The 22,936-nt window shown below is 39.2% G+C and overlaps 1 protein-coding gene across 2 annotated transcripts in view; it reads left to right on the top strand.

Moving 5' to 3' along the window:
* BTBD3 (BTB domain containing 3) overlaps nucleotides 1-20,712 on the top strand; it is a gene marked incomplete at its 5' end in the record, with an annotated part of 38,799 nt that extends 18,087 nt beyond the window's left edge. Inside the window, 4 exons of one of the 2 annotated variants that reach the window (XM_082670566.1) lie at nucleotides 12,270-12,555; nucleotides 13,042-13,132; nucleotides 13,701-13,819; nucleotides 16,827-20,712. In XM_082670566.1, coding sequence (XP_082526692.1) covers nucleotides 12,413-12,555; nucleotides 13,042-13,132; nucleotides 13,701-13,819; nucleotides 16,827-17,859 — 1,386 coding nt within the window. In that variant the 3' untranslated portion in view covers nucleotides 17,860-20,712. Of the gene's footprint in view, nucleotides 1-12,211; nucleotides 12,556-13,041; nucleotides 13,133-13,700; nucleotides 13,820-16,826 lie in introns of those variants that run through there. The other variant, XM_082670565.1, reaches the window with a different exon arrangement.
* Between the last annotated feature and the right edge of the window lie 2,224 nt (nucleotides 20,713-22,936).

Here is a 22,936-nt window from a genome sequence, read left to right as displayed (position 1 = left end):
TGGGAGCTGATGGCTCCTCCTGTGATGGCTTTTGGTGATGTATCGCCACTGCCAGATGTCACAGAGAGGTTTCAGAGGGCCTCAGCCACTGCATCTACTTCAAGTACCTTCTGAACCAGTGCAGTTCAGAATTGCTTAAAATACTTAACACAGTAAGACACACACTTTAACCAACAGGCGCAAAACAGTGTGTTTACTTCATCCCACCTTCCAAAAAATGTGCTTTTATAACCAGTTGAATACGTTATTTAGAAATTCAAGCTATATTTTTTGCCAACACACAATTCAAGCCACTACATTTTAACAATTTGTTTACATTATCAACCCTACTAATGATTTTAAAAATCATTGCTGCTGGTAAGTTTCCTTTCATAAACACACCAACCCAGCAAGAGACTTTGCAGCCATGGCTAGGGTATTCAGCTCCTCCACTATTGATATGACCATTTCCATTTATGCTTACTCCAGTAATGTAAGATGATATATAGACCGAAGTTGAAAATTCTTTATTTTGGGGGAAGAAAAATAAAACATGTGATTACTTAACACTCCAGTTTTTCTTAGTAAAGTGTTTCACCGAGACAGACACGTGTTAAGAAGTGCATTTTTCTGCTTGTGCTTGTGCCCTGCAGTAATCTGAAATGTGACGTTGCCCATCTCTAGCAGTGTGGTTTGTTTGCAGGGTAGGGGTGAGTTTCTAGACTATTCATATACTCAGTCCTGAACACACAGGCCTGTTTTATTACTTTGTTTGAAGATTGGGTGTGTCTAATGTAGTAGAAATTCTTGCATTCAGCGTTAAGTACAGACGAAACACGTTTCAAAGCCACATATAAAAGTCTTCTTAATTATCCATTTTTTAAGATTATTCATATGACTGCTTTCCTCCTTTCAAGTGAATTGCTGAGATTTATTATCCTTTCTAGTTCATTAAATCACTAAAATTCTCTACTGGTGCTATAAATAAATACGCCAGGCCATGAATTGAGACCAGTTGATAAAGGCAGCTTTGTCCTGGGTAACTGAGTCTTGCTCCTCATTAGCCCATACTTCTCTCTGACTATGCGAATATCTATTAAATTTTAGACTCTAATGAAGCGAAGCCTTGCTCTGAGCACCTATGGGGACTTGCTTTAAGTCATGCTTTAGTATTTTCAGCTGGACTAGATGCTAGATGGATGCAATGTTATAAAACCACATTTGTGCTTAGACATGTTCGGGAAGCCTCAGGACACAGTTCACAGATGTCTCAGTTCTTTACCACTGTACCTCGTGTAAACCTGCATCTCGGACAGCTGGAAACTTGACAGCCCTTGGTTTCAGACCATGTTAGCCCAGGACCAGTTGCACTCCACAATGCAATCTAAGGTTCTAGATGGACTTATAAGTGCTGGACTTGATCGTTCCTGTTACAGAATGATTGTAAGCCAGGTGTGAGTGTGGTGCTTTTATCTCTTGTTGGGAGGCATGGAGGTGAGGCCCTTGGAGAACTCACCTAGTCAGACTGCCTAAGGCAGGATGAAATGTGGGAAAGTGCAGCGTGGAGAGGCTGGGAAACCTTCCTTGTAGAGGTGTCTGTGGACTGCATTGTGAAGGATGGGTAGGCTTCTGACAGGTGGGCTGTAAGGAAGAGAGGGCAGGGAGGATGGCGGGAGGCAGAGGGCTCATTTCAGTTCAGGAATAGTCTTGTTTGCAAAGTGAGTGAATGAGGAGTACAAGTCACAGGGCTTGGAGTCAGGTCATGGAGATCCAGAATGCACTGCAAACTGTGTGGCTTCCTCTCGCTGAGAAAGATGAGACAGAATTTCTTCTTTTTTTTCCTAGATAGATGCTTGGTCTGCACTCCTAGCATGCTGAAGCAACAGGTGAGACCATCCTCCTTTCACATGGTAACCTCTTTAGGAAGAGCAGCACAGAGTAGTTGGTTAAGACTTGGCCACATGCTGGGACTCGCCTGGTGGTACAGTCGTTAAGAATCTGCCTGCCAATGCAGGAGACACGAGTACGAGCCCTGGCCTGGGAAGATCCCACATGTCTCGGAGCAACTAAGCCCGTGTGCCACAACTACTGAGCCTGCGCTCTAGAGCGCGAGCCACAACTACTGAAAGCCGCACTCCTAGAGCCCGTGCTCCACAACAAGAGAAGCCACCAAAATGAGAAGCCCATGCACTGCAACGAAGAGTAGCCCCCGCTCGCCACAACTAGAGAAAGCCCGCGTGCAGCAATGAAGACCTGACGCAGCCAAAAATAAATGAATTAATTAATTTTAAAAACTTGGCCACATGCCACTTAATAAATACCCCTTTTCATTTCCTTTTTATGCCATATTTTAAATTTTATGAGAGAGTATTACATTAAACAAATACTGACATCAACCAGGTCTCCTGTACTGAACTCTCAGTGGATCATGGCATCCCTACAGCTGGCTAGTAAAATGCTTATGCAGAGACCTGACTCCTTTAATTTTGATCACCCTTTTCAGAGACTGTCAACTCTTCATTGGTTTGGTTCCAGTCATCATCAATACCATGGATCTTGTATGAGTCTAGGCAGTTCTTGACTGTGGTAAAACCGTTGCTTCTCTGAGTGTTACTTAAAAAATTTGGAGCACTAATAGTTGAGTGGCCACTTTTCGAAGATATATTTTCGACTCGAATGCTTTTAATCTACTCATTTTACTTAGGTACACATGTAAATACTGTTTACCTATTGTCGTGTGATGCAGAGATTGGGGAAACCCAAATTTGAGAACATATTTTCACGAATAGTCTTGACTTTCTAAATGAAACTTACTTGAGCATTATTTTATGAGCAACTAAATTTTATACTATACCTCCGGGCAGTTGTACTGACCTATAGTAGCTCTTAATTAAAAAAACAAACAAAAAGAAAACTTGCTAAATATATTATTAGAATTGAATTTTTGTTTAAAGTACCTCATTTTCTTAGTTCTGACACATGCAATGAAACTGTATAGAAACCCCTCAACTTTTATTCTGGTTAGAACAGCATGAGAGATAGAAGCAACAAGGGGTACTTTATTGGTGCCAAATAATTATTTCCTGCAGCAAATGGTGGTCGTCTCTGAATGTTACTTGGTGTTGATATAGTTAAGGTTATGCCAGCGTTTACAGTACAGTGTGCCTTTATATTGTGTCCTTCACAACAATCATGGGGAATTGTAGACTTTAAAGCTAATTAAAAGTAGCGTAAAACATATTTTTTTATTTGGACTTAAAACAGATTTTACTTTGAGTTTTTGCCAGAAGCTGGTTTCTATAATAACCCTCCATCACGGGCTTCTAATTCTACGTGGATTTTTTGTTAGAACATGTTTTTGTGACTCAGTTTAGAAATGTATGTGCTTTTTTCACTTTCATTTGGTGGTCTCTACTCTAGAAAGGATATATTAAAAATTGGGTTTGAAGATGCCTGGTAATTTCAGATGTGTTTGTGTTTTCCTGTAGCACAATTTCTCTCAGTATAGCAGATCTCTTATTTTTAGATCTTGTATTGTTTGCTTAAAATAACTATATTTCATTCTAGTCACATACATTGTAAAAATGAAGGAAGGCGTTTCATTAAATAGTAATTAACTAAGGCTCTTGTGGATACGTGTATGGTGATAGTCAAAACACAAAATTGGTAACTTGTCTTTTCTATGTGACTTTGCTAAAATAGGAAATTAAAGCTTTTTGGTTTTTGTTTTTCTCTCGCCTTGCCTTTAACAAAACTATCCTACTGATTTTACAGTGATAAAATTTTTTAGTGTAAGATAATGTATATCATTCCCTCAAGTGTTTTGGGGGGCTGTAGTATGTTGAGGGAGAGGAGAGCAGTGCTCATTTCTAAGTACCCCTGAGTGACTGAGGGCAAATGCACAGTGAAGTGACTTATGTTTGGGAATCTTGTTTTATCTTGCAGAGCTTTTTCACTAAGTTGTAGATGTTGGGGAAATTGGTTTGTTACATCTACCCTGTTAATAAACAGGACTGATATAGAATGGTATGAAGGTTGGTTTGAAGGTGGTCAGGATTTTTTCTTCCTGTTCCATGTGCTCATTGGAAAAGTGTGGCTTTATCAAATAAAGCCAGACATTCTTTGGTTAAGTACGTAAGTGAAGAGGGCCTTTGGATTTTAATGATCTGAGTGTAGAGATGAGTTTGGTTATTATCTTCCTAATATCAGAAAAAAATATACTAGGCAAAGTAAAAAATATCTATGAAAAATATTTTTTATTTGACTAAAACATATTTTCCTCCTCTGTCAACTAAAGCCAACAGCCGACCTGGAAAAAGCCGCAGCTGTGGTCAGGCAGAGTCCTTCTTTCCAGAATTTCCAATAGGTTTAATGTCCCCTGTTGGGTCAGAACAGCCCCCCTTCGGGCCTTCTCAGAAGAGACCTCCTGAGGCCTGGTTTTACTTTTCTTTGGATAAATTGTTTTCAAGTACCTAGGAGAAAGTCATACATATAATGGGATCATTGTAATATGATAATAATATTTCTCCCTCTTAAAACTAATATTTTAATATTGATTCTATTTGTTTGAAAATTATTAATAATTTCAAAGGAGTCATTTAGCTCCAGGTTTAACCTATGTATCACATTGTTGTAGGTTAATAAATCTTTGATTGATTGATTGATAAAATATCTTTAGCAAATATTACCCAGTTAATAGGCTTCTATTAAGGAGTTTTAAGTACATGTATAGTTGTGTGCCATGAGAATTTAGGAGAAATACATTGTATTAATGCTGAAACTCTTACCAGTCCTGGCAATGGAAATTCTCATTTTGGAATTTCCATGTAGACTTTTTACCATATCATCGGTTGTCATAGTAGCAGTCTCAATTGAGAATTGTGATTATATACTTTATCAAATGACTGGTTGATGAAAGCTCAATTATTCTAATGTAGTTCAGCCAGAATTCTGAGCCGGCATCTTGCCTGGTTAGGGGAATAATTAACCAACCTAAAGAAGAGAGCCCTTTTTTTCTGTTGAATTATATATATTTTACCTTATTTCACTGATTGTAAGGTGCCATCAATTGTAAGGTATGCCTTTATTTTATGTACCAGTGAGAAAGGGGAGGAGCCTGAAGTTATACTCATAAAATGCCATCAATTGTAAGATTCAGCCCAATTTCAGAGATGTTAAAATGTTGCAGTGGGGGGGGGGGAAAGGAATCTTATAACCAATTAAATGTGGCACATGTCTATATATACATACATAGAGTTTTAGTTGGGTTTTGGTTATAATCATAATATTAAGATATAAAGAAAATTATATTAAATCATTATTTCTAACAAACATTATACAGATTCTTTAATTCTAGAAATCTAGAATTGGAAACGATAAGAGATATTGTGTAGTCAACAACTTTCACACACAAGGAAACTTAACATGAGATCACTCAGAGTATATAAAAATTAGCAATTGATTATCTTGTTTACTAAAGGATCTTAAACTTTACGAAAGAATTTATAGTATTTTTTTAAATACCTATCATTAGAGTATCTCATATGATATATTTTATATGTTCCTCTCAAGATCACCTCATTTAACACATGATAGGGAATGATACGGCCTTTAGCTGAGTTGTTTAATAGTCCAAACAAGGTACCCATAGACATAGCTATAATCATCAAATATCATGTTAACTGCTACATGAAATTTTAAAAGAATCGTCGTTCCTGCCTTCAAAGAATTGTCACATTCTACCTTTGGGCATTTTTTCCAAATTTAATGTACAATTTTAAGGTTAACTGGAACTTTGTGTGGTGAATAGGAAATGACTTAGTGAAACAGCCCATGAGCCTCATCCCTCCAGCCACACAGAGGCATGCCTTGCCCAAGTGTTTGTCTTAGTTATCATCACCCTTGGTGCTAGAATTCAAATTGGGTCATTGTTGAGAGGCCAAATTGAGTTGCTAATGTAGACATTGCTGGGTGGCTCTGGACTAATTGCCACTTTGGGCTCTCTCAGGAGGTGGGTACAGCTGGGTATCCACCAACAGGTGGCCTTGAAGTCCAGTGGACACCCAGCCTGGAATGTGGGTTCCAGGTGCACACCTGGCATTGTGTGGGACCTGATCACAATGCACAACAGAGATCTTGATTATTGAACCTCACCTGCAAAATCTGAACAAGAGCCCCAGCAAACCGGAGCCTGCTTGGTGGGGCTGGAGCAAGCCTGCAGATGGATGAAATGTCAGTAGCTGTAAGCCAGGAAGATTAGGAGGGCAGGGAGCCAGATGAATCTTTGGGTTTTTGTGTTTTGGAAAATTGTATCACAAATATTTCCTGCTTTGGGTACAATTGTTACTAATAGTGGAAGTTTACCTTTGCAGAGCGTTTTCAACTTCTATCAAAGTGCTTTCACAAACATGTAATCTTGCCTTCAGGAGAAACCTGAAAGGGATGAGCTAGGTAGAATCACCCCATTTGGCAGATGAGTAGAATGAGGTTTACAGATTCTAAGTAACTAACCCTAGGTTCGCTAGTTATTGGCTCTTTTTTTCCCACTATACGGTGCTGCCAGCGCTTGACTGTATTTGTTTCCAAATTTAACATGCATATAGTCTGTTTTCCAGCAACTGTTGCTATCTTTAGGGATTGCCACCATTTTGTCACTTATGTTTTATACCTCCCAGATCAAAACATAACTTTCGCTCAGTACTGAAGAGAAAGATAAGCAAAACCAAAACACTCTTCCGTCATAATTTATCAGGTTATATTACTCTCCTCTGTTAGGTTCTGGAGGTGTCCACCCTGTAGCTGTTTAGGTGTCTTGTAGTAAACCAAATACAAGTCCAAACAAGGAGTGCAAGGTTGGAGCAAGTTAAACAAGAGTTGCCAGCATTGTTAGTTGTTGACATCGCATTTGTTGGTATTAACCATGAATGGCTGGCTTTCTAATTTTCATTTTACTGGAGAGCCTCTTCTGGTTTTGAGTGGCTTCCTCATGGCTGCTGCGCTCCTGTGTTCCTTCCTGTTACAGTTCCTCTCCGTTTCTTCCCAGAAAGTGTCCTCCCATTCTTCTAGCAGTTGCTTCCTGCAGGGTACAGAGTATATATATGTTCATGGTTTTCATATCTGTAAATTCGGACGTGTGTTTTTCTTTTGAAGTAGATTAGAAATGTGAAGATAAAGCATTACATAAGATTGTGGGGTAATTACTGTGGGTGAAAACTAGAGCGAGTGGAACAGACACAATTAAGCAAGCAGTCAGGAAATCTGCGCTCTAGTCTGGACATTGCCCCACAACCTAACTGTGGACTTTTCACAAATCCCGTAATCTTCTGGACCCCTAGTTACCTTATCTGTGGGACAGAGTTGCATTAAATGATTTCTATAGTCCCTTTTAGTTCCAAACCTTACTCAAGTCCCCAAACTGAATAAACAAGATTCTGTAATACCAAATAAAGACCGGATGTCTGGCAAACCTTCCAGTGGTGAAGAGGATGATTTGATCTAAGTGAGCTTAATTCTGTTCATAATTTTATTATTATGGGGAATTGAATGGGAAGAGATAAAGGTGATTGAACTTTCCGGCAGTTATAAAATTATCTGAAATCCACTGCTATTCGCTAACCTTTTAAGCTTGGTTCCCAATCTTGCTCACCATTGCATGCCCGACACCTAATACACTGCATGATCAGCATGTTTGTATTTTGAGAATACTTTCATAAAAGATTGATGGGCTTCTTGACTTCACCTAGTTATTTACTTAAATAGGGCAAATTAACCATGTCTCATAACAGCTTTAAAATTCAGGACGTGTAGGAACAAGTGGTATGCTAGCCAGAAAGAAATTTTAGACGTGAAATTTGACAGTAGATACCAGACTGGTATTCTTTATTCTTCAACCCAGTGGGTGATGTTTATGGGTTACAGATTCAATAGATGGGATTTTAACTATTTATATTTAATTTCAAGGGGGGGGAAAGAAGCCATAATTTGTGTTTAATGAGATAGACTATAGAAATGAAAGCAGAAAATAAAATGATACAATGAATATTTTGACTATTCAAATTAATGTGCGATTTCCATAACATTTTATTATGTTCTGCATCATGAATTACTCTGAAAGACAGATATGGCTTCTGTTTCCAGAAAAATAAACGCAGACTCCCAATTTTGCATGTGATTTGAGGGGTTTGTTTCATGGGCTCCATTAAGTTGATGCAGCCTTGCCTTCTTCCTTGTCTAGTGGCCCCTAGTCCAAATTCCTGATAGGAAAGAACCCTAGGATGTTAAGCCTTAAAAGTCCTTGGAAATAATCTAGACCAGTGTTACTTAAACTGTGGTCATGAAATCAATGGACTGTATCAAAACCAACATTAAAAAGAAAAGAATAAAACAGAAAATACCAGAGTGTTTCATAACATGCTAAGCATAAGTTTTGTTTTGTGACCTTCTTTCCATCTGTATATAGATATATGTGTTTGTGGGTGTTAGTACCGGGTCTGAATACAAAATGGATTTCTTACTGTGGATTGAGGGTAAAGTTTGAGAAACACTCATCAATTCTGGATGAACCTCTTCATTGTGTAGGCGCTTTAAAGGCTAAATGATGTGTTCCGACACTCTCCCTCCCTCCCCCTCCCAACACACACACACACACACAGCTCTTTAATTTTTAGTGGCTGAGCCAGGACTGAACTAGACTATTTGATCGCTAATTGTGCTGTACCACAGTGCTAATTTTTTGAAATAGAATTTGAAGTAGATTATTTTAAAATATTAGGTGGTTCATCTGTTTCACACTTGGCATTTTTTAATCCTTTATTTTTCCCCCTAATTGTCTCTGTCACTGCCCTTTAAAATAATTTGGGCTTGAGCTTCTTTTCCTGAAAATTGAAAAATATTTGGGGACCTCTCAGTTGGCTGTCTACACATCTGAATCATAGAATTTGACACTTAGGGGCTGATCAGAATTTCAGAACAAGACATGAAGGTTCAAAATTAAATTATTTTTAATTATTTGTCCATTCACTTGAATGTGAAACGCGGCTCCAGATGTTGATACCGGAACATTGGGAAGACCTTGTAACATTCCCTTAGTCATGTGTATGAGGTTTTCTCAAACTTGAATGTAATATAGATTACTTGGAGAGTTTTGTTAAAATACAGATCCTGATGCAGAGTCTGGCTGAGGCCATGGGTTCTAACAGGCTCCCAGGAGGTGCTGCTGCTGCTCCTTCGACCACACGTGCAGTAGCAGGGACCTTATATTAACTGTCTTATTATCGTGGGAAGAAACGGTGTCTCTCAGTAAGCTTTTCATTGTCTTGATTTTATTCACATTTTCATGCCTTTCCAAATTGGCTACAAAAATTAAAATATCTTTCTTGTTTTTTAAAAAACTGGATCATTTTTTGTAGTTAAAAACATGTCTTTAGGGCTTCCCTGGTGGCGCAGTGGTTGGGAGTCCGCCTGCCGATGCGGGGCACATGGGTTCGTGCCCCGGTCCGGGAGGATCCCACGTGCCGCGGAGCGGCTGGGCCCGTGAGCCATGGCCGCTGAGCCTGCGCGTTCGGAGCCTGTGCTCCGCAACGGGAGAGGCCACAACAGTGAGAGGCACGCGTACCGCAAAAAAAAAAAAAAAGTCTTTAAAACAACTGTGCTCATCGGTCCTCACATCCATGAATAAGGACAAGGCCCCTCTCTGCAGCACTGTTCTAGGTGATTCCAGTTTAATAAATATTTCCAAGCTTCTCCACAAAACTTAATTTTCTAAATAACTGAAACTTAATTTTATAAAGAACATTTTCTAAAATATTATATAATTTTCTTTCTTAAACTATTACGTGCACTTTTTCCTTTATTTAGTGGTATAAGAGCAGTGTTTTTTGGAGGCTTCTGGTAAAGGGTGTTGAACTATATGCAAAATGAATAAAAACCACAAAACTTCTAAGTTATTGTGTCTGTCTTTAATGCTTTTTGTCTGTTTTGGCTTTCCAGCTGCTGGTAAGTCTGTCTCAAAACCCTTCATTTCCCTTCCATTCTAATTGATTACTTCTGACCTGAAGGAGCCAGCTACTAGGTTTGTTAGAAGTACACAGGGAATTAATCCCAGTCAAAAGGAGCTCCCTGTCCTGGGGACTTTCCTAGGATGGTGATGGTCAGGAAGTTAAGTAGCACTTGAGCAGGAGAGAAATCCTTTGCTTTTAATCATATTCTGAAAAGTTAACTCTAATAGGAACTCACTTGTTTCTTCTTTGTGCCTTTCTCCATGTGTTTCTTTCTCTCTGTTTCTCACACACACACACACACATTGTGTGGTGAAGTGTGTCTGCAGGCAATTGGAAGTGTGTGTGTGTGTGTGTGTGTGTGTGTGTGTGTGTGTTAGCCCTATGACTGGGAATACGGTACTTGTAGTAAATACATGGCACTTCAGAGTTTGTACGAAATGGGGGTGAACAACCTGTGCTAAAGACCATGGTTCTCTTTGCACACAGTCTGTCCTGCAGTGGCTTTGTAAACAGGTTTAAGAATAATAATGATGACAATAAAGAGGATATTCCTTGGTTCAGTTTAGTGATTCCAGGTCCCAGGGATTTAAAGTCTGATTTTAGTTGTGTTATCTTTAGTAGATTGTCAGTTATAACAGCAACCAAAGCTCCCATTTGTTGGGCCCTCGCTCTCAGGAACTCATTATTCCGATGGATGTGGTGCAGCAAGCAGGGCTGTGGTCATGAAGGTGCATCAGGTGGGGGCAGCACGTGGCTGCCGCCCTTCAAGCCAGTAGGAGTGATAGTGCTTCATTCTCCTCATTAGGCCCCCCTAGAAATGTATGTGCATGTGTGGAACCTGCAGCAGGTGTTTTGGTTTTTCCTTACTCAGCAAAGCTAGAAACGTTGGAGGATTCACATCTATAAAAACCATGTAGTAGTTAGTACTGTTCTGATTCAAAGCCGAGAGAACCTGTTTGCATCTTAACTGTGCAGCATGTATCATTTTGGGTAGCCTTATTATTGGTTTTGTGTTAGAATTTGTGAATTACATTCTTTAAAACTGTGATGAGGCTACATGTAACCATAACATTTAGGTTGAATTTTTTTGAAGTCCTGAACAGGGCCCCATTTCACATATTTTTAGTGAATTACAGCCTTTAAACACTGATTACCAGATTTGTCTCATTTGAATCTTATTTTTACATCCAGAATGTGTCTTATGTTTCAGTGCAGCTAAACCTACTGGTATCATTTTAGTCTAATTAACAGTATTTTGTGATCTGGGACTCCTGTCAAAGATCATTATAGGAGCTAGAAAACACTGGGGGGTAAAATGAACACATGACCTCATCTCTTATTTGTACTAGACTATAACTTGCATTCAAAGAGACTAAAAAAGGAAAAAGAAAAATTTCATTCCTTCCCATTAAGCCGTAATAAATGTGTTTAATATGGTTTTGCTATTAATAATCCCTTTTAGCTGGTAGAATGGAAGATTTTGTTTGAAGTACTAGAATGCTGCCGGGATAAAGATTTTACTAGAAACAGTAGATATCAGTCCCTGCTTGTTTAACTGGGGGAATAAAAATGCACATCTACTGAAGAAAAATCTGTGGACATAAACTCTTCTCTTCCTGTTTTCAAATATATCTCATAGGTTGTTTATCTTATTTAAATGTACAATAATATAGTAGCCAAGAGAATGCAACTGCTGTTCCTTTAATATCAGAACTATGCACACTACAATAGGTGTCACTGTTTTGCTTGGTCCAATCATGACTGGTGACTTCAGCTATTGGCTCCGAGCACTGGCTGTCTGACTCCATCTGCAGGGCTGTAATACCTACTCTCCTCCGATCCATTCACCACACAACTTCAGCCGGCCGAACAGACTCACGCGGCTCCAAGCACATCTTGCTAACCTAATTCAGAAAACAAGTGCTACGGCTCTCTGCCTGTCACCTTCGCGCAGTGTAGCATTTTCAGGTGATCTAGGAAACTGGGTTATTTTTATGAGCAAATAAGAGAAACAGGAATCATGATGGGGATGTATTTAACAGACCCAGTACTGGATAAAACTTAAAGCCAGTTTCTAATTCAACATGGTAAAAAGGTCACCTTGCCCGGCTGAGAAAAGAAGCAAAATATCAGCTTGCTGGTCTCTGCTCTCATCTTAGCTCGTGCTAGCCTCTTTTCCTTGATGCTCACACCGATTTGGAATATCTGGCTATAAAGAGAGACCTACTGTACTCATGGTAGATGACAAGGAAAAGAACATGAAATGTCTCACCTTCTTCTTGATGCTTCCAGAGACGGTAAAGAACAGGTCCAAGAAAAGCTCGAAGAAAACAAATCCCAGCAGTAGCAGCAGCAGCAGTAGCAGCAGCAGCAGCAGCAAGTTGCCTCCAGTTTGTTATGAAATAATTACCTTGAAGACTAAAAAGAAGAAGAAGATGGCTGCTGATATATTCCCCCGAAAAAAACCAGCCAACTCCAGCAGCACCACTGTCCAGCAGTACCACCAGCAGAATCTCAGTAACAACAACCTTATTCCGGCCCCGAATTGGCAGGGTCTTTATCCCACCATTAGAGAGAGGTAAGTGCCGGGCCAGCATATTTACTTTAAAAGTTTTCCTGTGTTGAAGTTTCTGCTTTTGCACAACGTGTAATGTATTTTAACATAAATCTGTGTTTCCTCTTTTCCCAGAAGCTTTATTGGTAATGGAAAACTGCCTTGTATCTTTTCCAGAATAGTACAGCTGTTTTCCTCTTAGATAAAAATGTTTTTGTAAGCTGTAACATTTAGGTGACAGGGTTGTGTCTGTGGGTTATAGAAGATAGAAACCTTTTATTTGTCCTTAAGTCTAAAGAAAAGTTTGGATAACTTTTTTTTTTTTAAAACTTCAGTTACTTCCATGTGTTTGCAGTGATTACAGACGCAGTTGTATAGTTGGAACCTTTATTTGTAGCTTTACCCTGAAGTTATTAAACTGTTGTTTAGCTTGTGAATCTTTTGTGGGTTTTGTATGTTGGGGAGGGGGTGTTCAAACGCTGTGAATTAATGAATTGCCTCTGTTTACAGAAATGCAGTGATGTTCAATAATGATTTGATGGCAGATGTACATTTTGTGGTTGGGCCACCAGGTGGGACTCAGCGGTTGCCAGGACACAAAGTAAGCAACAGATGCATTACTCGTTTAGTACTGAGATTTACAAAGAGGGACCCTCTCCGTGAGCCTGGAACTTGGGGTGGGCAGCTTGCCAATGGCAGGCAGTGCGTGTTTCACCCGATCACAGAGAAAGTGCAGCGTCTCCAGAGGGCCTTGGCCACGCTTAATTTTTTTTCTTTGTTTCCTTTTACCCTGCTTTATGTCTCACACAAAAACATGCCCTCTTAACTCTACAGTCATGGGAAGTTGTTGTGATAGGTTAGGAAAGTCATATGTTTACCCTTCTCCGAGAAATCTGTTAGATAAGCTTTTATTTTATTTATTTTATAATGAGGGAACTTGAGCATCAGTCTGTTAAAGCCTTGATAATTAGCAGCATAGAGACTGGTTTGCGTGAACTTCTGTCTTTTGCTTTCATGGCCAGATCCACTGTACCTTGGCTTTGTCAGTAGAGCAGGTGTTAGGTGCTCTGTGTCCACTAAAGCTGATTGCTTAGAGTTGTTTTTCTGGATTGATGTGCTGAAAATGTTTTCAATTTAGTGCATGAAATAAGATTTCCCTTTCTCCACAGTATGTTTTAGCTGTTGGGAGCTCTGTTTTCCATGCAATGTTTTACGGAGAACTTGCCGAGGACAAAGATGAAATCCGTATACCAGATGTCGACCCTGCTGCTTTTCTCGCTATGCTGAAGTAAGCATCTTGCGTATGTTTGGAAAGAGTTTGTTCATGCTGTTTTTGTGCTCTTATGGCTTCACAGTTAAGTATAACTTCCAGGTAATAGAAAAGAGAGACTGATGAAGAAAGTGGGTGCTGCTTACCTTGTAAGTGTTTTTGATGAAAACTCCTGTGCATCTTTCATGGGGAGCATGTGGAATGAAGCAGGCGTTTACAATCACACCTTGACATGGAATTTGGGGGCAAGTGGCACGTATAGTGATTTCATTTTTAATGACTTATAATTAAAGAAAAAGAACTTTCTGGTGTGTTACTTAATAGAGCATGTTCTCTCTGAAAGTATTGTGTGTGAAGAAGTCTTTAAAAAGACATAAATTATATTTTTGCTTCACAATTCCAGAAATTATATACATTATTTAAATACTACCAGTTAGGAGGTTTTTAAGTTTTCTAGGAGTTATTGTCTCCTATCAGCAATTATAAAACTTATTATCTGTTGAAATTGTCTGATCTTGATGCACACATACGTACACATGCTGTCACATGAAGTCAGATGCTATTTCTCAAGGATAAGAGACATTTGCATTTTGTAGTAGAGGAGAAATTTTTGAAAGATGAATAATTTTCTATAGATGTATATGGATATGTTCAGAAAAACTTAAATTGGTCATACAGAAATGTAAAGTTATAAGATATAAATTTATTTAAAAAATAGTTTTCTCTCTCCTGGGTCTTTTGCAGAATCCAGTAAATGTTGACCAGATAACTAGAATCCACTTCTGTGACCTGTGTTGGTGCTGGACAGTGAGATAGTCTACTGTGTGGTTAGGGTCCAGCGATTATTCTAAGTAATGTTTAGGTGATTTTTCTTGATTCTTATTCTAGCACACCAAAGTGTACCAGAGTTCAAGGTTACCTGCTGCTGTGGGGATTTTGAGTCACTGGAATAAATTACAATGTTTGTTGAAAAAAATTATTCATTGGCTCAACAAGTTGGACAGTAATCCCACAAACATTTAAAATGCTGATATATATTGTCTTCTGCCTACTGAAAAATAAGTATTATAGTTAGTTCCAGAACTTTAAAGTGTTTAATTCTTTATGTGTAGTATAGTTTTGAAATCCATTTGTTGCTCTCTAGAACTTTCATAGTGGGAGATAGGGAAATTAAAGGCAAGTGAGCACGTGAAGTACCAAAACATAAACTAATCCGCTCCTTTTAACGAACAGACACTTTGTGACCTTGGTAATGTTTTAGAGATATACATACAGAACTCAGTTTTACCTGTAGCGATTTTTGTGTGTTGTTTTTTTCCCCAGTGAAGTTAGCTTTGTATATTTGACATTATTTCTGTTGCAGAGGAGAATGCTGACACTAGTTCGGCGTTTTGTCATCACTGTAGTCAACTAGACTGTTGTGTTGCCGCAGATATGTGTACATAATTAGGAAACCCGAGTACGAGTCACAAAATTCCGTTTCACCTAAGCCATTTGATTCATCATTTGACAGGCATCTTTTCTTATAAATGTGTTGCCTAGAATATATCTTGATACAGCTTTTTAAAATTATATGAGCAGTCCACGTAAAGTGGTAAGAATCAGAAATGTAGCAGGTGCCATTTACTGTCATGCTGGGCTTGATCAGCACAGTGTAGTTGCCTGGGATAGTGGAGGCCAGGTTTTTCTCACCCCTGCATTGTGGGTGAGTAGCCAGTACTACTGGAAAGGGGGCTGTCAAGGAAAAGGGAAGACTGCTCATTTGCCAGTTCTAGGGTAAGAGCTACAAAGTGCTGACCGTGCTGCAGAATCCTCCCCATGGTCCTGGTGCTGCAGGTATTTAGTCGAGCAGTCTTGCCATCTTGCCAGTGGCTGGCTTAGTCTATCAGAAAAGAGTAAAGGCTTCCTGGGAGAAAAAATTCAGGTTCCATTCATGATTGTGGTCATTTTTCTCATTGCCATCCTTATATTTTTGTACTTTGTTACAGAAGCTATTGCTTATTTCCTGTTATATGTGTTTCAGTAAGGAAAATGTCACAGCAAGTAGCTAGAAACATTTTTTAATTATGTTATTGGTATGTATTTTTTACTCATGTGCAGTTATTACTATCTCTTAGTCAGCCACAGCATCTAAAAGAAGCAGATGATTTCTATCTTTACATAGCATCTTGGGAGACTGACACTGTCCCCCAAAACAATAAGAAGTGTCTTATCTCCTGAAATGGGGACACTTCACACAAGCACACAAATAGCGCATACTTAGACTCTCTTAACTTTGTTTTTTAATTAAGTGTATCTGGAAATAATGTATTCTTTAATTCTGAAGGTGGAAGGAATGTGTGGGGGAGAAGAAAGAATTTAGAGTTTAAAAAAAAAAGCCAGATACAAAGCCTGCGTTGGATTCTATGTAAAGTTAACCGGAAGATAGCATTGGAGCCCATATTTAAAAATCTATTGAACTTGGAACTACTTGAAAAATATCTTAAGATCAGGTTTTGTTTTGTGTTTAAGGAAAATCCAAGTCATTCTTATATAAAAGCGTCAAGATGCAATCATTGCTAACATTACAGTATTGATATTAAAGATACTTGTTTCCATCTGAATTTGCAGAAAAATTAAGTAAGTCTACATACATATATTTCTCCTAAAACATATAGGGGTTATTTTTAACTAAATATACTATAGTATATATAATAGAATTTTGCTATATTTTTTCCTCATATTCACTATGTTTGATTTCAGCCCTTTCTTGAATGTTCTAGTATCTTCTATATTTTGTAGCTTTAAAATAGAGGCTAGAATGGTTACATGAAGTTAATGTCTTTAATTATACAAACTTTCTACTAAGTTGAAATATTAATAACTTATGAATGTATTTCAGATGTTGTTTTAATGTCTAATCATGTTTGTAATAACTGTTACATAAGATTTTCTTGGAACTAACTTGAAAGTAGTTACATCTTTTCTCACTGGACACGCTCATTTTTGTGAAAATTCCGTTTACATGCAGCGCTGTTTCTTGCAGATACATCTATTGTGATGAAATTGACTTGGCTGCTGACACAGTCTTGGCCACTCTTTATGCTGCCAAAAAGTACATCGTCCCTCACCTCGCCCGGGCCTGCGTCAATTTCCTGGAGACCAGCCTGAGCGCCAAGAACGCCTGTGTCCTCCTGTCCCAGAGCTGCCTGTTTGAGGAACCGGACCTGACCCAGCGGTGCTGGGAGGTGATCGACGCCCAGGCCGAGCTCGCTCTCAAGTCTGAGGGGTTCTGTGATATTGACTTCCAGACACTAGAAAGTATCCTCCGCAGGGAAACTCTGAATGCCAAAGAAATTGTGGTTTTCGAGGCAGCTCTCAACTGGGCTGAAGTGGAATGCCAGCGACAAGATCTGGCTTTGAGCATTGAAAACAAGCGCAAGGTCCTCGGGAAGGCGCTTTACTTGATCCGCATCCCGACCATGGCCCTGGACGATTTTGCAAACGGTGCTGCACAGTCTGGAGTCTTAACTCTGAACGAGACGAACGACATCTTCCTTTGGTACACCGCGGCCAAGAAGCCCGAGCTGCAGTTCGTGAGCAAAGCCCGCAAGGGCCTCGTCCCGCAGCGCTGCCACCGTTTCCAGTCGTGCGCCTACCGGAGCAACCAGTGGCGCTACCGGGGCCGCTGCGACAGCATCCAGTTCGCCGTCGACAAGAGGGTGTTCATCGCGGGCTTCGGGCTGTACGGCTCCAGCTGCGGCTCAGCCGAGTACAGTGCCAAGATCGAACTCAAGCGGCAGGGTGTCGTCCTGGGGCAGAACTTGAGCAAGTACTTCTCAGACGGCTCCAGCAACACCTTCCCCGTGTGGTTCGAGTACCCGGTGCAGATTGAGCCAGACACCTTCTACACGGCCAGCGTGATCCTGGACGGCAATGAGCTCAGCTACTTTGGACAGGAAGGCATGACAGAAGTTCAGTGTGGCAAAGTCACTGTCCAGTTCCAGTGCTCGTCGGACAGCACCAACGGCACTGGGGTGCAGGGGGGTCAGATCCCCGAACTTATATTCTACGCTTGAGCACGCTTCCCGGAGCAGTGCAGGCTGAGGTGCACACCACACTCCTGCTTGCTTGATGCTTAGCTCAGCTGCAGATATGCAATCAGCGCAGGTAGTTTGTAATGAACGGAGCTGTAGGCAGGTTCTGATTTCTTTCAACCTTTTAATTATGTACAGGCAAAAATGCAGCATTCAGCTTTTAACTCTATGCCTAAAAGAGCCAAGTTCTCATCAAGGCTTGTGGTTCTTAGAGTTGGATCTATACATCTGGGGAGATTTTGAGTTCTTTTCCAACTGCCCCACTGACCTCCCAGTTTTGTCCCTCTTAGGACAATTTTCAGATCACCTCAAATTCCCTTTTGGGCTTTATTTTAAATAGGAATAAATAGTCTAAAATAACAATAACAAGAATTATTTTTAAACAGAACCCTTCACTTCCCAAAAAACAGATAAACCTCAGTGTACAATTTTGAAAGACGTTTTGCTTGGTAATTAATAATTAAGAAAGTAGACAGTAGTCACTTTACCTTCTTATTTTATTTCCTTTTAAATATTTTACTTTTGGGCATTGCTTTTTCTTAAATCCTAAATTCATAAGATTGTTAAGTTTTAAACTGCAAAGTGTCAATGTAAAGTAAGAAATTGGAAGTTTTAGGTCATGACTTTTGCTACAGACAGATTTATATTCTTTTAGTTTAGAAGACAGAATATTGCAGTACAGAGACTTCTTTTAGAAGTAACTAAATTATAAAATTTTATTGTCATTAGGAAAAAGTTGCAGGCCTATTAATTTAAACTAAAATGGTTTTAAAAGGAAGCCTAAAAAAGTCCCATACGACAGATAGTTTAATTGATGGCAAATTATAATACAGAGTTTGAAAAAGTCAGACCCTTTTCCCTGCTTAGCTTCTGATCCCTGCCATTTGCTGGTTTTCAAAAGTTGTACTGTATAGAATTCCTATTCCCTTTTTCCCATGAAAAGAGGACCAAACAATTCTTTAGATGAATGGAATAACAATTAGTTTTGTAGCACCACATGTTAATGTAATGAGATATTTTATTCATTGATTTTTTTTTTCTTAATCTGTAATGTATTTCACCGGATCTACTTTGACCACATTGTATCTTCTTAGTTAATTATAATTCTGTCCTGTTCCTGGACTGCTAGAATCTGGCCTCTGGCCATCTTAAAGTGCCAATATATGCCTGCAGGGTTTTTAGAAAATGGTCTAGAGCGATACACTTGGTGATACCTAATATTCACTGCCTCAGCATCACATCCAGCTCTCTTATTTGTCCACGGATAATGTAAACAAAGGAGGGAAAAGCTCATCAAAACATTCTCCTTCAGCGAAGGCTTGTGCTGGCTTAGTGCCTGTGACCCTGGTGGTGTCCACTGTGTTCACTCCCAGTTGAAGTATCCATGTGTTTCTGGGCAGCTTTTCTGCCCAGCGTGATCCTGAGATGGCTTCCCCGCCACCCAGAGTGTGGTCACTGGCCGCCTCCTTCTTCTGCTCTGTGAGCCCGAAGCTGGCTCTGGAGCAGGGGTTAGTCCTGGGGTGGGTGTGTGCGTGGGTGCCCGTGCGCGTTCAGGTGCGTGCCAGCTCAGGAACTGTCTCCTCCCTGCCTGGTCAGTGAGGGCTGGGACAGAAATGGTCCCCCTGCTGGCCCCAGCCGGGCCCCAGTGAGTGACTGCCTGTGCTTCTGGGCCACTTCTCCCCCTGTAGACATGGGCTTGTCGCTTCGGCTGGCTTCCCTGATGGAGGAGAACACTGGATTATGGGAAATGTTTTAATCACCTTTACCATCACCTATGTCTGTTAGCGTAGATGATCAAAAGCTATTACGGTGATTATAGATGAGTATTCCCAGGACAACTTTCCAAAATTATCTAACAGTTATTTCTTATTAGCAAGATGACAGTAGTTTTGGCAAACTATGAAATAAAGGTACGTTTTCAATTTAAAAAATACTTCTACAAAGGGTTTTATTTATAAATTATGGTTAAACATTTCGGTAACTCATAGTTACCTTGCAAATTGGTAGACTATATACCTAATTGGAAGGCACTAATTTTTAAGCCAGAGGAGAAGAAACTTTATTTAGCACTAATTTCATCATATCAGGTTGTTGGCGATGGGTGTGATAACCTTAGAGTGAAGAATGTTCATTCAGTAACACCCATGGTCAGTGCTCCTGTTAGTAGCTGCCCTCCAGAGGCTGGGGAACCGCTGGGTGAGAGCCACGTGAGATCCTGTACACTAGGTGTGGAAGAACTTAATTTTATATTAGTTGCTATCACCTGAAAAAGAAAAAAAAAAAAACCCATCCATCATCTGATTGGCTGGTGCCAAGATCTGTGGGTTAAATTTGAAAGTTGTATTTAAAACAAGAAAATTTTATCTTTTAAATCCTATTCTCCCTTCTGCATTTTCAGTGACATGGAATTAAGGCTAATGTGCTTGCTTTATTTTCTTTGGTAATCTCAAATTTTGTAGCTTTTAAAACTAGAAACCATTGTTCTGACAAGGCGGGCAACTGTAGTGTATAAATGCAACTTTATTGAACAATGCCCTATAGATGCTTTTCCCAATGTACCTGGCAGTCTTTGTCATTGTTTATATCCTGGGGATGAGGGGAGCTAGGCTAGCAGTTCTAATGTAACATTCTTTAAGCATATCTTAATATAGTATTTAAGTAAATGGTCTAATTTCTACATAACTGTTGCACTGAACCGTCTTTTTTTTAAGGTGTTTAAATAAGCTCGCTAATTCAAGACACTAGCCACTTGTGCATCAGAGTGCTTGAATTCAGTAGCTTACAGCATTATTTATGAAGGAAAAATATATAAATGTGAAGTACCTCATGTTGAATGTTATTGTACTGTATTTTTAATGTTAACAGTGCAGATCTTGTTAGACACATGAATGTATATAATCATGTTAAGTGAAAATAAAATAAAACTGGTTCATAGATTTTGTTTTCCTTAGCATTTTTGTAGGTCCCTTGAAATAGTAAAAAAAAAAAAAAAAAAACTCATTTTGGCACTTTTGGTTCCACTTATATTTTACAGAGATGGTTTTTTCAGGAGCATTTGTTTGCTAAGTTATTCACATATCCTTGATCCCTAAAGAAGTAAAAATCTGAGGCAAAAGCATAAAAGAACAATGAATATGTTAATCAGTTGCATTGTGGAAAGCCTGACTGTTAAGTTGATGAGAGGGAGTGAATGAAGTTGATGAGAGGGAGTGAATGGATACATTTATATTCCAGGAATGGAGTTTGTGGTTGGCTGGCATTCTGGGTAGAGTTGCTCAAATGTCTAATAGATCTCCCTGTACTCTGGGCTATTGATACCAGATCACATCTAGCTTTAGATGTGACCAGTGCTGCTGCTTATTCCTGCTTTGTTATAATTGCTTACGTCTAGGAATAAAAAAGATAAATGTCATATGACAATCGTGAATATAATTTTTAAGTCCTCAACTGTTTTCCATTATATTTCCCTATATCAAGTACATATACACACACACACACTCATGTATAATTACACACACACGTACATATGTTTTTTGCTTTACTACAGCTTTCTGTTACTTTTATACTAGAGTTTATTGTGAAACCCTGGGTATTTGCTTAACTACTTCATCTACTCATAGTTCAGTTTCTATAGCATACCTACTCAAAGGATTTTTGGAATTATTCCAAAGAGTAAGAGAACTGGAAATACCCATTCTCATCAGCGTAATTACAGATACAACCTGGATTGCAAAGATCCTTAATCCAGGAAAGTCTTAGCCATTATCTCTTCTGGTGCTCTTTAAACTTAATCCACATGTGTTTGTTTTCAGTATCCCAAGACAATTGGAAATGATCCTCCTCTTCTGTCGGCACTCAGGATCAAAATGTCATTGAAATTACACTTTCTTCCCAGTTGACTCTTTGGCTTGCCTACAAAAGCCATGGACTTAAACTTGGGAAAAAAAGAGGAAGGAGAAAAGCATTCCTGAGGAACTAAATAGCATGAAACTTAGAGGCCGAAACAAGCAAGTGGCCCTGAAAACCGGGGGTACCTTAAGTGTTTGTTAGAGAGGGCTGCGCGTGCCTTTGAGATGCTGCAGTAGATGACTACGCTTTTGATTTCTATCAATAATTAATAGATTTCAGCATTTTTTTCTGAGCCATTTACATTTATTGACCAACTACTTCCTTTGCTCAAAACTTCACGTTATCCTCCACTTTTTAGAATAGATCATCTAACAAAACTAAAACCGGGGGAACATTTCAACAACAGAACCTCTTCGTTAATTTCCATAAACAACCTAAGCACTGGTGAGAAAAGTTTCTCAACCAAGATATGGTCAGGTAGGTGAGACGAAAATACTTTTGAGGAAGAGAGGAAGACAGTGGTTCACCTTGTCACACACCAAGCAGTGTAAGACACTAGCATCTGTAGATCAGTCACTGAGGAATCGTTGGGTACCTTTTCCCAACTTGGGCATCTCCCCTCTGCTTCTTCTTCTGAGCCTTTTTTGAGTGAGGGTGGTGGGGAAGGTGCAATTCCTATTTATGCAGATCTTAAATGTCCTCATAATGGTAGTTTTCTATTTGCCTGTTTACTTAAATGTCCATTGGACAGCAGTTTTGCCAGCAGATGCTACTATTTTATACTTGAGCTTCTAACAAGTTCCTCACTTCAAGATACATAGTTAAACAAAACACCCACCCTTTACTTTGTCAAATATGTACTTTGTCTGTGTATGGGACATAATTAAAGTTGCCTATTAGACTACTACCACTGAAATGTTAGTTTGCTCCTGCTGATTCCTCTTTAAGCTGTTCTTGGTAGTAACGAAGCTAAGTGCTGTGAAGAGAGGCTGTGCTTTAGAATTTAAGGATGAGTTTTTCACTTAATGCAACAGCAGTACAGAAAATTATTTCAAAATTAAGGTGTATTTTTTGTTTTTATGACTTAGGTGAACAGTTTAATAGACTATCTCTTTTACATCAGTTTGTTTTAGAGGAATGAAATTGTACCTGGAAAACTAAAAATAAGTCATCCTAGTGGCCTTGTTAATTTAATTTTTTAAAAATTTAT

The sequence above is a fragment of the Grampus griseus genome, assembly GCF_964374135.1.
Source record: "Grampus griseus genome assembly, chromosome: 14".
In the NCBI taxonomy this organism is placed as follows: domain Eukaryota; kingdom Metazoa; phylum Chordata; class Mammalia; order Artiodactyla; family Delphinidae; genus Grampus; species Grampus griseus.
This window is presented reverse-complemented; position numbering and strand designations above follow the sequence as displayed.